This window comes from Pan paniscus, chromosome 19 (genome assembly GCF_029289425.2).
Source record: "Pan paniscus chromosome 19, NHGRI_mPanPan1-v2.0_pri, whole genome shotgun sequence".
Classification (NCBI taxonomy): domain Eukaryota; kingdom Metazoa; phylum Chordata; class Mammalia; order Primates; family Hominidae; genus Pan; species Pan paniscus.
The window spans coordinates 91,526,123-91,541,242 of NC_073268.2; the positions used below are offsets into that span (position 1 = coordinate 91,526,123).

A 15,120-nucleotide genomic window follows, 5' to 3' on the forward strand; every position below is an offset into this window, starting at 1 on the left:
CCAAGGTGTTCCAGTGGGTTTGGAAAAGTTAGAGACAGTGTGGGGTGGAGTTTGGGCAAGCATAAGGCCAGGGTCAAGAATGTTCTAGAGGTGATTGGGTGAGACAGTCACTGTGGGAGGAAAGGTGACTCTGGCACTAGAGCCAGGTGGCAAGTTCAAGTTTTTTTCTTTTTTCTTTTTTTTTTTTTTGAGACAGAGTCTAGCTCTGTCACCCAGGCTGGAGTGCAGTGGCGTGATCTTGGCTCACTGCAACCTCTGCCTCCCGGTTCAAGTGATTCTCATGCCTCAGCCACCCAAGCAGCTGGGATTACATGCATGCACCACCATGCCCAGCTAATTTTTTTATTTTTAGTAGGGATGGGGTTTCACCATGTTGGCCTGGCCAGGCTGGTCTCAAATGCCTGACCTCAAGTAGCGCACCCGTCTCAGCTTCCCAAAGCGCTGGGATTACAGGCGAGAGTTCGGCCCGAGTTCAGGTTTTTGGACACATTGACTCCTAGGTCCCTGTGAAGCAGCTGTAGGCCCGTTCAGCAGACGGGTCCACATTCAGGGTAGCGGTCAGACTTGAAGTAAAATAGGAGTTGTAGGCTTGTTGGTGGCAGGTGACTCTGTGACTGTGGATGAGGTTGCTCTGGAAACCTACAGAGGTTGGTAACGTGTCCTAGGTGGCCTATGGGGTAGACGGATGGGGAAGAACAGTCAGAGTCAACGGAGAAAACAGGAGAGAAGCCAGGAATGGGGGAGTCCTGACAGGGAGAGGCTGGGCCACAAGGTCGCCTAAGATGATGTGGTTGGTCCCTGCGTCGTCGGGGCCTACACCGTCCACACCTTGTCCCATTCATCTTTGGTGAGATGGGAGTGTGCCTCCACACAGTCCTGCCCTGGGAATAGCTGCCTTTTTTTCTGTTATGTCCTTCCTAATGTTTCAGTGTTACAATATCCTCTCTTTCATGAAATGGTAGTTATAGAAGATGGTGGGTTTTTTCCCTCCCTGCCCCTTTCTTCCGTCCCTCCCTCCCTCCCTCCCAACCTCTCTCCCTCCCTGACAGAGCTGGAAGGTTTTTTTCCTTCATGTCTTTCCTAGGAACAGTGAAATGCTAGCATCTCTTTTTTGTTGTTGTTTTTTTGAGACAGGGTCTCATTTTGTCATTTAGGCTGGAGTGCAGTGGCACAATCACAGCTCACTACGACCTTGACCTCCTGAGCCCAAGTGATCCTCCTGCCTCAGCCTCCTGAGTAGCTGGGTGCATGCCACTATGCCCAGCTAATTTTTTCTTTCTGATTTTTTGTACAGATGGGGTTCCTCTATGTTGCTCAGGCTAGTCTTTAACTCTTAGGTTCGAGTGATCCACCTGCCTCCACCTCCCAAAGTGCTGGGATTACAGGTGTGAGCCACCACGCCTGGCCAAAAGATAGCATCTCTATGTTAGCTTCCCTCTCTCCATTTAAAAAAAGATATATTTTAGGCCAGGCACAGTGGCTCACGCCAGTCATCCCAGCACTTTGGGAGGCCAAGGCGGGCAGATCACTTGAGGTCAGGAGTTCAAGACCAGCCTGGCCAACATGATGAAACCTCGTCTCCACTAAAAGTACAAAAAATTAGCCCGACATGGTGGTGTGTGCCTGTAATCCCAGCTACTCGGGAGGCTGAGGCGGGAGAATCACCGGAACCCGGGAGGCAGAGGTTGCAGTGAGCCGAGATCGCGCCACTGCACTCCAGCCTAGGAGACTAAGCAAGACTCTATCTAAAAAAAAAAAAAAAAATTGTCCATGCAATCAAAGACTGGCCCCCTTGCAATAAATTGGGAGATCAGTGGTGAGCACAGCCTGGGTGGGCAGGGAGCTCGCCAGTGGCAGTGGGGAAAGTGAGTTGGGGAACATGGAATAAAAGAAAAAGTTGTTTTGTTTTTTAATTTGGCTGTAAAGAGTAGGGTAGGAGGCTGTGCACTTGAACAGTTTGTAATTTGGTGGAGATGGACATGGTCACACCTTGAGAGGCCAGAGCTGGTAGGGGAAGAGATGTGAGGATCCCAGAGGAGGGGAAGGATGAAGGGCCAGGGAAGGGGAGGGTTGGGGCCCGCGTGCCTTGCATAGCCTTGGCCTGGCAGTGACGCCCAGCGCCTCCTGCTTGCCTGCAGGGCGAGCCTCCCTCAGCCCTGGGCCTGTCCACGCGGAAGGCCCTCAGCGTCCTGAAGGAGCAGCTGGAGGCAGTGCTGGAAGGACATCTCAGGGAGCGGAAGAAGTGTCTGACGTGGAAGGTGAAGCTTCTTCTCGGGGCTACCAGGGCCTGGCTGGGATGGCAGGGAAGTGTGGGAGGCCCCTTCTCAGGACTCTGATGTACCCTGTCACCCTGGACAGTGTGACCCAACTGAGGCCTCATGAAATATCAGAAAGAAGCCAAGGTTCCCCTCAGAGTGGCTCCTGAGCCTGCTTGCTGCAGGAGCCCAACAGGCTGGAGCCCAGCCGAGGTCAAAGAGAGGGGACCAAGGCGGCCATGGGGGCTGGGAAGGGTGCCGGGGGAGGCAGCCAGATTGGAGTGGGACAGGCCTCTCATTGTCCCCTCCCTGTCCGAACTTCCCAGGAGGTGTGGAGAAGCAGCTTCCTCCACCACAGTAACCGCTGCTCCTGCTTCCACTGGCCGGGGGCCTCACTCATGCTACTGGCCGTGCTGCTGCTGCTGGGCTGCTGCGGGGGACAGCCAGCTGGGAGGTGTGCGCCCAGGGGCTACTCCCCAACCTCTCCAGCTGTGCTGTCCATCCTGCCGCGGCACCTGGGACAGACCAGGGCTCTTGGGGGCTGTCACCCCCAAGCTGCTCCTGGGATGTAAGGGAACCTCCTCAGTCCCTTGAATGGGGTCAGAGGCCTAGCTGGTGTCAGGGCACCAGAACGGGACAGTCTTTCCACAAGGGACTGGGGTGGGAAGGGGAGCTGTGGCCTGGGGGCTGCTGGGTGGGCGAGCCCTCACTCCCTGTGGGTGCGGCCTCTCTTTCCTCCCACCAGCCGTGGGGTGGGGCTGGTGAATGCCTCGGCCTTGTTCCTGTTACTGCTTCTCAACCTTGTGCTCATCGGGCGGCAAGACCGGCTGAAGCGTCGGGAGGTAGAACGGAGGCTGCGAGGGATCATTGATCAAATCCAAGGTGAGGTCAAGGGCAGGCATATTGGTGGGAAAAGATGACCGGACATATCAGAGCCCTGAGGGCTCCCCTCCTGCACCCCAGCACAGACGGGTTGCCTGTGGCCAGCATTGCAGGGGCTCTTGTCATCTGGGGAGTTAGAAGGATGCCCACTCTCTTTTGAGCAGGGCAGTGAGAGCTGTGGGATGGTGGTGGGTGCCCAGGCAGAGGGCTGGGCAGGCAGGAAGGCCAACAGTGGCAGGTGGGCTTGCAGGCTGGCTCACGTTGGGAAACCAACAGGGAAGTCCTCTCACATGGCAGGAGGATGATTGAAGTTTTCTCGTTCAAGTCCATCTTGTCTGGTGTACTGTGCTGGGAGACATGGGAAGGTGGGCAGACATACCTGCAGGAATTGGGGTGGGGTAGGGGCCGGGAGCCTGAGATGGAGCAGCCCAGTTCCAAAAGGGAGGGGAGTGGCTTGGATTTCTGCTTGGCCTTTCATTCAGGCGGTGTTTATGAAGCTTGGCTGCGGATTGAGGGTTGTTGAGGCTCTTTTGAGGGACGGTGGCTCCTGCTGTCCAGGGGCATGTGGTGCTGTGGGAGAAGCAGCACCCACTCATGAGACCTTTCTCCAACAGACCTGGGCAGTGGACGTTTAGATGCTAAGTGAGTTTGTCCTTTCGTTCCGAGATGGTTAATTGCCACCATGTGCCAGGCACTGGGAGTGCAATGGTGATGGCAAAAGATGGGCCCTGCTTTCCGGAGCTTAGTCTCCTGCCCAGGAGCATCAGTGGCTCCCTTTTGCTTATGGAAGCCATCCCAGAGGCACGCGTGGCCTCCCAGAGCCTCCAACACAGGCTCACCTTCCTCTCCAGCCTCTTCTCTTCCTCCTCATTCTGATGCTGAAACTACTCACCAGTCCTAGGCCCACTGTGTATCAGCCTCTGCCTCTGTGCCTCTCTCCACTGTTCTCTGCTGGTGAGCTTCTCCCTCACTCATCTCCAGCTGACAAAACCATTCTTCCAGGCCCATCCCCAGTGCTTCCTCTTTCAGGAAGCCACCTCTGATCGCCCCAGCAAATCGGTTTGCTCCCTCTTCTGGACTCCTGCAGCACAGGGATCTTTGTTAATGCTTAGCCGTGTTTGCCTTGTCCAAACAAGGCTAACACCGCATTATCTGTCCACATGTCTCATCTGCCCCACTGGGTTGTGGCTCCTTGAGGAGCTATGTTGTTGTCTCCACCTTGCACCCCTCACAGGCCCTCCGCAATGCTTGTGAAGTGTATCTGAATGGGATGGGGGTACAAAGAACGAGAGCTCCAGGTGTTGAGAGGAGGTAGAGGCTCTGGGGCTGGAGTGGCCGGGTAGGGCTTTATAAGGGAGGCGTCCTTGAAAGCAGGGAAGTGTTGGAACGAGTGGAGGGGTTTGACGCAGACCTCCTGGGAGAGGAAGTGGGCAGACAGTGCTTCCGGAAGTGCTGCTGTATCTGACTGGGGGGCAGGGCCGTGGCTGAGAGGGTTGTTTCCCTCTTTCCATTCCCCTCAGATGCCCTCAGGGATGGCAGGGAGATCCAGTGGCCCAATGCCATGTATCCAGACCTCCACATGCCTTTTGCGCCATCCTGGTCCTTGCACTGGGCCTACAGAGACGGACACCTGGTCAACCTGCCAGTCAGCCTGCTGGTTGAAGGAGACATCATAGCTTTGAGGCCTGGCCAGGAATCGTTTGCTTCTCTGAGGGGGATCAAGGTAGCTTGAGGCTTTCCTTCTCCCTTGGAAATGCGGTGGGAACATCCACAGGCAATGATGGGAGGGTCCCCAGACTTCATCCGGAAGCTTCCCGGCCAGCTTACTGGCTTTTTGGCAGAGGCTCTGGAACATCTTCCTCCACCCTGCTGTTCTTTTTTTTTTGAAACAGGGTCTCACCCTGTCGCCCAGGCTGGAGTGCAGTGGCACGATCTCAACTCACTGAAGCCTCTGCCTCCTGGGTTCAAGCGATTCTCCCACCTCAGCCTCCCCAGTAGCTGGGATTACAGGCACATGCCACCACACCTCAACTGGCTTATTTTTTATTTTTTGGTAGAGATGGGGTTTCGGCATGTTGGCCAGGCTGGTTTCGAACTCCTGACCTCAGGTGATCCACCTGCCTTGGCCTCCCAAAGTGCTGGAATTACAGGTGTGAGCCACCACGCCTGGCCCCCTGTGCTGTTCTTTATTCTCGCTAAAAGTCTAGTCCCACAGGCCCTGTCCCAGTGGACTCTGGGCTAACCGATGGCTCCTAACCCCAGGGAATGTCTGTACTTAGATGAATTGTCCAGGAAGAGTGGCCTCTGATAGGACCTCTCGTTCCCACTCTCCCACTTGCTGCCGGCAGGATGACGAGCACATCGTCCTGGAGCCGGGAGACCTCTTCCCCCCCTTCTCCCCTCCACCCTCACCCCGGGGAGAAGTGGAGAGAGGGCCACAGAGCCCCCAGCAGCACCGGCTTTTCCGTGTCCTTGAGACCCCTGTGATCGACAACGTCAGGTAGGGGTGCTGCCCCGCCTCCTCCTGTCCCTGGTGTCTTCCGTGAAGAGGGGAATGGGACTGACAAGGAAGGGGCCCCGTTCATCTCGAGGTTCTCTTGAGGGCAGGCATCTCCTTAGGCTCCTGTCCTTAACATCTTGTGAGAATTCTTAGACTGAGTGGTGCCCTCTCCCAGTCTCTACTCTGAGGGGACAGCTCTGGAGGTGAACACGGGCTAGGGCCAGGGCAGAGCGTGGAACTGCAGGACTCACGTGGAACTGCAGGACTCACGGTGCTTGAAGAAGCGGTATCTGGCAGAGAGGCCCAGAATCCTCCCAAGGTGTAGGTTTCTAGCCTCTCTGCCAAGTGAGACTGACAGTCACTTCTTTCTGCAGATGGTGCCTGGACATGGCCCTGTCCCGACCAGTCACTGCCCTGGACAATGAGCGGTTCACAGTGCAATCGGTGATGCTACACTATGCTGTGCCCGTGGTCCTGGTGCGTGTGGCGGGGCTGTGCGGGGCTGCATGGGGCAGAGGAGAGGGCTGGACACGGGGGGGTCTCAGGGCCACTCACATGAGCGGGGGTGAATGCAGAGGGTCCCAGAGTGAGCCAGCCTGTGGAGTAGCAAAGGAAGGGGAATGGCAGTGCCTGGGTCCCTCTAGAGGGGCGGGGTCAAGGCTGTGCCTCTGCTGTTCCCAACAGGCCGGCTTCCTCATCACCAATGCCCTGCGCTTCATCTTCAGTGCCCCGGGGGTCACTTCCTGGCAGTACACCCTCCTCCAGCTCCAGGCAAGGACCACCCTGTCCTCTCTCTCATGCTTCCCTCCGACCCGCAGGGCTGGCTCTTCTCCTAGTACCCTGGCTGTCCCTCCCTCTCTGCAGCCCAGAGGCCCCCTCACGCTTCAGCTGAAGAACACCTCTTTCCAGCTGGGCGCGGGGACTCAGGCCTGTAATCCCAGCACTTTGGGAGGCCACGGCGGGCAGATCATGAGGTCAAGAGATCGAGACCATCCTGGCCAATATGGTGAAACCCCGTCTCTACTAAGAATATAAAAATTAGCTGGGCGTGGTGGCACGTGCCTGTAGTCCCAGCCATTCAGGTGGCTGAGGTGGGAGAATCCCTTGAACCTGGGAGGTGGAGGTTGCAGTGAGCCGAGATCACGCCACTGCCCTCCAGCCTGGCGACGGAGCAAGACTCCGTCTCAAAAAAAAAAAAAAAGAACACCTCTTTCCCTTCCTGCCCCTGAGAGAGCTGGCCCTTCCTGCCCAGGGAATGGCCGTGGGGCCAGGGCAGCCCTTCCCTTCCCTCCTCCCCAGGCCCGGAGCTCAGGAGCCATCTGTGTGGTCCGCTCCTTCCCAGGTGAATGGCGTCCTGCCCATCCTCCCCCTGCTCTTTCCAGTCCTCTGGGTTCTGGCAACTGCCTGTGGAGAGGCCCGTGTCCTGGCCCAGATGAGCAAGGCCTCACCCAGCTCCCTGGTAGGTTCTTCCAAGGTGTCTGGGGGAAGTCACAGGAACAAAAAGAGGGAGCTGGCTGTGCCAGAGGACGGGGGCAGAAGTCCAGCCCCACCTTGGGCTCGGCATGTTGGTCAGCCTGGGCAGCTCTCCAGGCCTCGGGCCCTCTCCATTCCAGAAGGGCCTCCAGGCCAGGCCCTGGGTGTGAGTGAGCGTCTACCCTGGCTTCCACCAGGTGGGGAGTCAGAACGGCCTGGGCCCTTTACCAAAGGGGTTGGGAGCCCCGCTGGTGTGGGCCCCCCTCTGCCAGCTTGGAGAGGCCTGTGTGAAGGCGGCGTTTTCCTCACTGAGGACCTCACCCTCTCTCCGTGCAGCTGGCTAAGTTCTCAGAGGATACTCTCAGCAGCTATACGGAGGCTGTCTCCTCTCAGGTACAACACTGACCCGGGATGGCTTCTCTCGCAGGTCCCTAGAGCCATAACCCTGGGACTCCCCTATTTATGGCCTTAAAGCCTCCAACCAGGCTCTTAGAGCCCCATGTCCACCCGTTACATGTGGACATAACCTGGACCTGTTCCCATAACGTGTCCACACCCTGTCCCAGAGAAGTGCCTCTCCACCCCAACTTCGTGGTGCTCCCCTGGATTTTCCCCTAGAGGCCGTCTCCAGGGAAATGAGGCTGAGCCCTAAATGGCCTTGCAGACTTCCTCTCTCCCACCAGGAAATGCTGCGCTGCATTTGGGGCCACTTCCTGAGGGTGCTCGGGGGGACATCGCCAACGCTGAGCCACAGTTCCAGCCTGCTGCACAGCCTGGGCTCTGTCACGGTGAGGGTGGGCCTTGCGGGGAGGAGGCAACTGTCATGCCCGCCCTGCTCTCTGGCTGGGCCTGGGCTGCCCACCTGCCGCTTGAGTGGCCCCTGGGCAGGATAGGCTAATGCCAGGCCCCTTTCCTATCTCAAATGCTTTCCATGCAGGTCCTGTGCTGTGTGGACAAACAGGGGATCCTGTCATGGCCAAATCCCAGCCCAGAGACTGTACTGTTCTTCAGCGGGAAGGTGGAGCCCCCTCACAGCAGCCACGAGGACCTCACCGATGGCCTATCCACCCGCTCCTTCTGCCATCCCGAGGTAGAGGAGGAGGTACGGCCGGCTCCCATGGGCCCGACTCTGGGCCAGGCTGTTTAGCCTTGGAGCCTGGCCAGGGAGGGTGAGGTTTCGGAGGGCGAAGGAGGGTTTGGGCACCATTAGGATCTGCTTCTGGGCAGGTGAGGTGAAGACAAGGCAGCCAGGGGACCTAGAAGCATCCTGTCTCCCCAGGCTATGGGAGCCACTGGTCCTAGCCTGTGCTCCTCATTCTCTTCAGCCCCATGAACGAGACGCCCTCCTGGCTGGCTCCCTGAACAACACCCTGCACCTTTCCAATGAGCAGGAGCGTGGCGACTGGCCTGGCGAGGCTCCCAAGCCCCCCGAGCCCTATTCACACCACAAAGCGCATGGCCGCAGCAAACACCCATCTGGCTCCAACGTGAGCTTCAGCAGGGACACCGAGGGTGGTGAAGAAGAGCCCAGCAAGGTGACGGGAGGGGGTGGCACGGGGCAGCCACACCCTTGGCCACAGGCTGTCCTGGCCTCCCTGGCCAGCCTGGCCTCACAAGGTCTGAAAGAGCAGGCGTCTCTGCCCTCTGTCCCAGCACCTCCAGGCTAGGCCAGTGGTCCCTGAGGCCCTCCCCCAGTCTGCTGCGAAGTAGGTGGAACCTCCCCCTACCCTTCCATTCTTGTAATCGCAATCACTGGTGTCCCTATTGGAACCTTCCAAATATACACAGCCCAGGGCTCCCTCTTAGAGATGTTCCCTGGCCACAGAAGATCCCTCAACTGTGTCCTCTTTGGTCTGGCCACCCCTCTTTCTAGCTCCTGCCAGTGTCATGAGATATATTAATAGTCCATAGAAGCAGACGGGAGCCCAAGAAGGACAGGAAGCGGATTTCAGGAGGGAGGGGGTGGAAGAGGGTGAGCAGCAGCTCTCTCCTGGGAAGGGCGCCTTTCAGGGGCAGGAGCCCTCCCCAGCCTTGGGAGGTGGGCAGAGCCAGCGCTGGCTTCCCCACACCCTATCCCGGGCTGAGGCTCTCCTCCACATTTCCCCCAGACCCAGCCTGGGATGGAGAGCGACCCCTACGAAGCAGAGGACTTTGTGTGTGACTACCACCTGGAGATGCTGAGCCTGTCCCAGGACCAGCAGAACCCCTCCTGCATCCAGTTTGATGACTCCAACTGGCAGCTGCACCTCACCTCCCTCAAACCCCTGGGCCTCAATGTGCTGCTGAACCTGTGTGATGCCAGCGTCACCGAGCGCCTGTGCCGATTCTCCGACCACCTGTGCAACATCGCCCTGCAAGAGAGCCACAGCGCCGTGCTGCCCGTCCATGTGCCCTGGGGCCTCTGCGAGCTTGCCCGCCTCATTGGTACGGGTCCCCATGGCAGGGGATGGCTGGCTGGACCCGCCTCCTAGAAGAGGCCCAGTACCAACTCCTCACGGGACTTAATGGACCTGGCAGGGTATTGCCAGGGCATGGCCCTAAGTTCCTGTTCCCCGCCCTGCAGGCTTCACTCCTGGGGCCAAGGAGCTTTTCAAGCAGGAGAACCATCTGGCGCTGTACCGCCTCCCCAGTGCCGAGACAATGAAGGAGACATCGCTGGGGCGGCTCTCCTGTGTCACCAAGCGGCGGCCTCCCCTCAGCCACATGATCAGCCTCTTCATTAAAGACACCACCACCAGTGAGCCCTGGCTACGTTGGCCAGCACCAGGCGAGACCTTCCAGAGCTTGGCAGGGGGGCTCTGCCCAGCCCCACCCATTGCTAGGGAGGCCTGGGCAGATGAAAAGTAGACTGCTTCCAAGTGTTCCACTCTGGCAGGGCTGGAATTGGGGACCAGGGCTGGGATGTTGGCTGCAGAGGCCGGGATTGTCCAAAGGATGGGAATATGGTGTCTGCATTCCAAGCCCAGTGGCATTGCAGAGCCTTGCTGACCGTGAGTCCCAGGGAGTCTCCTCCTCTGGCAGGGGCTCCTCAGCTCCCTTTTCCAGGAGGACAGTGTGTTGCCTGTCAGGTCAGCGTGAGGGGGCTGGTTAGCGACACTCAGGGTTTGAACTCTCTCCCCCAGGCACAGAGCAGATGCTGTCCCATGGCACCGCTGATGTGGTCTTAGAGGCCTGCACAGACTTCTGGGACGGAGCTGACATCTACCCTCTCTCGGGATCTGACAGGTGGGTGAGGAAGCACATGCCAGCAGCAAGAGCAGTCGCGCTGCCGGGGCACCTGCCCTTCACAGGCAGGAAAACTCACCTCACCTCCGCCTGCTTCCCTGGCAGAAAGAAAGTGCTGGACTTCTACCAGCGAGCCTGCCTGTCTGGGTATTGCTCTGCCTTTGCCTACAAGCCCATGAACTGCGCCCTGTCCTCTCAGCTCAACGGCAAGTGCATCGAGCTGGTACAGGTGCCCGGCCAAAGCAGCATCTTCACCATGTGCGAGCTGCCCAGCACCATCCCCATCAAGCAGAACGCCCGCCGCAGCAGCTGGAGCTCTGACGGTACCTCATGGGTCTGTCCAGCGGGGCTGGTGCTGGGGCTCCCCTGGGCTGCCGAAGGCCAGGAGCAGGGAGGGCGTCTGGAGGGCCCCGGCACCCCCCACAGCAAAGGGGACAGTGGCCACAGCCCCAGGCTGGGACGCCAGTGTGGCACTCTATCCGGGGACATGGGGAGTCCCTTAGTTTCCTCCCTTATCAGTGAGTGCTCACTTGGCCTGCCTCACTGGTTGGTTGTGATGCTCAAGTGGGTTACGCGTATCAGAGTGCTTTCCTGGGAAGTTACCAAGCAGCATTCCTAGAGCATTAGGCTTAGTAGGATCAGACAGGAGATCAGGTCTGTCACCCTGCTGGTGCAGAGGGGCCCAGAAGCTCCACCACGCCACCCCATTCCCACCAGACACGCACACTTCCCAGGTTTTTTGTACCCAAGAGACTGTGAATTGAAGCAGTTGCTGAGGGTAGGGCCAGTACCCCCTGGGCAGGAGCTGAAGCCACGCCTTGTCGTAGCTTCCAGCTCAGATTCGGCTACCTGACCGATGCATACCTTTCGCTGTCTTTTCTCCTGTGTCTGTCGGCTCCTTCGTGTGTCTTGGCTGTGTGTGGTCCCCTGGGGCCCATATGCTCATTGATTTGGGTGTGGCATCTGTGTGTGTGGCCCTGGGCTGGTTCCTGGGTGTCCTGATCGGGCTGTGTCCTGTGTGTCCTGCCTGAAGAAGGGATCGGGGAGGTGCTGGAGAAGGAAGACTGCATGCAGGCCCTGAGCGGCCAGATCTTCATGGGCATGGTGTCCTCCCAGTACCAGGCCCGGCTGGACATCGTGCGCCTCATTGATGGGCTTGTCAACGCCTGCATCCGCTTTGTCTACTTCTCTTTGGAGGATGAGCTCAAAAGCAAGGTGGGGAGAGCCATCCCTTCTGCCACCACTAACTCTGTTTCCACGGGCTTTTGGGCCCGTATGTTCATGGCCGTCTGCCTTTCACAGGTGTTTGCAGAAAAAATGGGCCTGGAGACAGGCTGGAACTGCCACATCTCCCTCACACCCAATGGTGACATGCCTGGCTCCGAGATCCCCCCCTCCAGCCCCAGCCACGCAGGCTCCCTGCATGATGACCTGAATCAGGGTAAGGGCAAAGGCGTGGGGTGGGGACGGGGTGGCGGTGGGAGGATTCCCCTCCTCAGAGCCACAGCCAGGAAGAGCCTCCGGAGAGCCCTCCAGTTAAGTACATTCCCTTGGGAAATGGCTCTGATGTCCCTGCGGGAAACAGTAGTCAGCAGGAAGGAGTGGACACAGGCAAAAAATTCTCTGCAGGGCAAGGACAGGTTCCCAGAAGGCTGGTCCCAAGGTGAGGGAGAGGCTTTTGTCCCCACAGTGTCCCGAGATGATGCAGAAGGGCTCCTCCTCATGGAGGAGGAGGGCCACTCGGACCTCATCAGCTTCCAGCCTACGGACAGCGACATCCCCAGCTTCCTGGAGGACTCCAACCGGGTACGATGGCAGGATCTGTCTCACGTGTTCCTGTAGTGGTCCCATAGCTGGTCCAGGGGAGAGGTAGAGAGGTGGTGGGCAGGCGGTGGCGGGGAGGGATGCTGATCCCCATCCCGAAGCCGCTGGCATCTCTGCTTTCTCCAGGCCAAGCTGCCCCGGGGTATCCACCAAGTACGGCCCCACCTGCAGAACATTGACAACGTGCCCCTGCTAGTGCCCCTTTTCACCGACTGCACCCCAGAGAGTGAGTGCTGTGGCCATGGGTACTTGGGCAACCTGGTCCCTTCGGCTGAGCTCAGCCTGGGCCTGGATACCCCGTGGGCTCTGGAGGGATGTAGGTTTCCCATGCAGGGAGTAAAGGAACCTGGGCTGGGATCAGCTGGGGAATCTTGTGGGTTGGAGTCAGAAGTGCCAATGTTCACATGATCCCGCTGCCGGGGGTGGGATTGTTTCAAAGAGGGGCCCACCTCCCATTGCCTCCTGCTCTCCTGTCCCATGGGTCTCTGCCCAGTGCCCACTTGGTGCTCTGCCTGCCTGACTCTGGTGCCCTTATACGCTGTCCTCAGCCATGTGTGAGATGATAAAGATCATGCAAGAGTACGGGGAGGTGACCTGCTGCCTGGGCAGCTCTGCCAACCTGCGGAACAGCTGCCTCTTCCTCCAGAGCGACATCAGGTCAGGGCGGGACCCTGGAGCCTGCGGGCCAGCCTCTACCTCCCAGACCGGAGGATCAGATGGGCCTGCGTGGGGCTGGGGGTGTGTACTATAGCCGACCTCGCCCTGGCTGGGACCAATGCACCTGGGCATGGTGGGAGAAGAGGGTGGGGTGCCCAGTCCTGTGGGAGATACAGCTGAAGTGTGTGTGTCCCCCACCCTGAGCAGCATTGCCCTGGATCCCCTGTACCCATCCCGTTGCTCCTGGGAGACCTTTGGCTACGCCACCAGCACCAGCATGGCCCAGGCCTCGGATGGCCTTTCTCCCCTGCAGCTGTCAGGGCAGCTCAACAGCCTGCCCTGTTCCCTGACCTTTCGCCAGGAGGAGACCATCAGCATCATCCGGCTTATCGAACAGGTGGGTGCTTCGGCAGGCAAAGGAGGAGAGACGCAGGACAGGACCCGCCTGGGGTGGGAGTAGCAGCAAAGGACCTGTTTGAACCCGGGGACCTCATTCCCCAGCCCTCCGAGCGGGCTCTCCCAGGCAGTTACATTCGCCTCTGCTCCCCTCGTAGAAGCATCCTGGGCGTCTGGCTCTTGGCTAAAGTGTGTCAGCTGTTGGGCCTGGGAGAGGCCAGGCAGACCCAGGCCATAATCTGTCCCTCTTGGTCCCTAGGCTCGGCATGCCACCTATGGCATCCGTAAGTGCTTCCTCTTCCTGCTGCAGTGCCAGCTGACTCTTGTGGTCATCCAGGTGAGGTGGGGCCCGCACAGGCATTGCCCCCGTGCCACTCAGCCCTTCACTCAGGGGCCAGCTGAAAATCTGAGGAAGGAGGCTGGGGTTAGCAGTACAGTCAAGGGGTCCCCCCAGAGCCTCTGTGAAGCCCCTGGGCTTTTTGAGCTGACCCTCATTGGCAGAAGAGTATTCCCTCCGGCCCCTGTTCCCTCTGGCAGGATGTGAGCATCTGTCTGGGCCCAGGGCAAGGGAGCTCGGGGGCTCCTATGCCCTTATTATTTGCCTGAATCGAACTGTGGCTCTTGGCTTCTTTCCTGGTCTAGTTCCTTTCTTGCCTGGTCCAGCTGCCGCCACTCCTGAGTACCACCGACATCCTGTGGCTGTCCTGCTTTTGCTACCCTCTGCTCAGGTGAGACGCCATGTATCTTCCCCGCACCCCATGCCTAAGCAGGAGGTGTCTGAATGTCACTGTGCAGCCCCAGGAGCCCAAGGTTCTGGAACTGCTCAGGGCTCACCTCCTCTGGTACAGGAGGCATGGAGGGAACCTCCTTTGTCTTTTTTTTTTTTTTTTTTTTTTTGAGATGGAGTCTCGCTCTGTCACCCAGGCTGGAGTGCAATGGTGCAATCTCTGCTCATTGCAACCTCTGCCTCCCGGGTTGAAGTGATTTTCCTGCCTCAGCCCCCTGAGTAGCTGGGATTACAGGCACCCACTATCATGCCTGGCTAATTTTTGTATGTTTAGTAGAGATGGGTTTTTGCCATGTTGGCGAGGCTGGTTTTGAACTCCTGACCTCAAATGATCTGCCCATCTCAGCCTCCCAAAGTGCTGGGATTACAGGTGTGAGCCACTGCCGTCCGGCCTTTGTTTTATTCCATCCCCTCACCAGACTCGACCTCACGCGCAAGACTCCCTAGAGGCTCCCTCTGTGAGAATTGAGGGACAGAGGGTCATTGAGACCATCCCTCTACCTGATCTCTGCTTTTCAGCATCTCTCTGCTGGGGAAGCCCCCCCATAGCTCCATCATGTCTATGGCAACGGGGAAAAACCTCCAGTCCATTCCCAAGAAGGTAAGCGAAACAGACCCTGTGAGCCTTGCAAGTGAGCATGGAAGGGACTGAGGATTGGGGGAGGAGAGAGGGGCTAATCTGGAAGGCTCTGGATGGGGGATTCCAGCAGAACTCCGGCACTTGGTTCCTAGTCTTCCCCCAGATCAAAGAGGAGGTAGTGGCACAGAGCTGGGAAAGACCCTTGCTGGGGCTTGAGCTCCCTATCCCCCCAGGCCTGACCATTTACTAAGAGCCCGTTGAATACGTGGAAGAGCTAGGAGCAGCCGGCAGAGGGGCTGTGCGCCCCAGGAGTGACTGGCCTTGTTCCCCGGCAGACCCAGCACTACTTCCTGCTCTGCTTCCTGCTCAAGTTCAGCCTCACCATCAGCTCCTGCCTCATCTGCTTTGGCTTCACACTGCAGAGCTTCTGTGACAGCTCCCGGGACCGCAACCTCACCAACTGCTCCTCCGTCATGCTGCCCAGGTGGGTCCCAGCCCCAGAGATCCACCCATCGCCTGCCTCGCCTCGAGGCTTCCTCCC

At 58.5% G+C, this 15,120-nt stretch overlaps 1 protein-coding gene across 49 annotated transcripts in view; it reads left to right on the plus strand.

Annotated features, from left to right (window-relative positions):
* The window catches only part of TMEM94 (transmembrane protein 94), a 43,381-nt gene that overhangs the window by 26,553 nt on the left and 1,708 nt on the right, over positions 1-15,120 (plus strand). For 6 of the 49 annotated variants that reach the window (XM_055101497.2, XM_055101515.2, XM_063599393.1 and 3 more), the window contains 26 exons: positions 2,139-2,258; positions 2,582-2,709; positions 3,001-3,137; positions 4,658-4,860; positions 5,486-5,637; positions 6,012-6,114; positions 6,322-6,408; positions 6,980-7,096; positions 7,447-7,503; positions 7,794-7,898; positions 8,048-8,200; positions 8,436-8,645; positions 9,219-9,534; positions 9,674-9,847; positions 10,233-10,335; positions 10,441-10,658; positions 11,369-11,550; positions 11,638-11,776; positions 12,026-12,141; positions 12,286-12,385; positions 12,708-12,816; positions 13,024-13,213; positions 13,472-13,549; positions 13,855-13,940; positions 14,519-14,600; positions 14,915-15,063. In XM_055101497.2, coding sequence (XP_054957472.2) covers positions 2,139-2,258; positions 2,582-2,709; positions 3,001-3,137; positions 4,658-4,860; positions 5,486-5,637; positions 6,012-6,114; positions 6,322-6,408; positions 6,980-7,096; positions 7,447-7,503; positions 7,794-7,898; positions 8,048-8,200; positions 8,436-8,645; positions 9,219-9,534; positions 9,674-9,847; positions 10,233-10,335; positions 10,441-10,658; positions 11,369-11,550; positions 11,638-11,776; positions 12,026-12,141; positions 12,286-12,385; positions 12,708-12,816; positions 13,024-13,213; positions 13,472-13,549; positions 13,855-13,940; positions 14,519-14,600; positions 14,915-15,063 — 3,614 coding nt within the window. Of the gene's footprint in view, positions 1-2,138; positions 2,259-2,581; positions 2,710-3,000; positions 3,138-3,988; positions 4,092-4,657; positions 4,861-5,485; positions 5,638-6,011; positions 6,115-6,321; positions 6,409-6,936; positions 7,097-7,446; positions 7,504-7,793; positions 7,899-8,047; positions 8,213-8,435; positions 8,646-9,218; positions 9,535-9,673; positions 9,878-10,232; positions 10,336-10,440; positions 10,659-11,368; positions 11,551-11,637; positions 11,777-12,025; positions 12,142-12,285; positions 12,386-12,707; positions 12,817-13,023; positions 13,214-13,471; positions 13,550-13,854; positions 13,941-14,518; positions 14,601-14,914; positions 15,064-15,120 lie in introns of those variants that run through there. The other 43 variants (XM_055101505.2, XM_055101524.2, XM_063599402.1 and 40 more) reach the window with 14 other exon arrangements.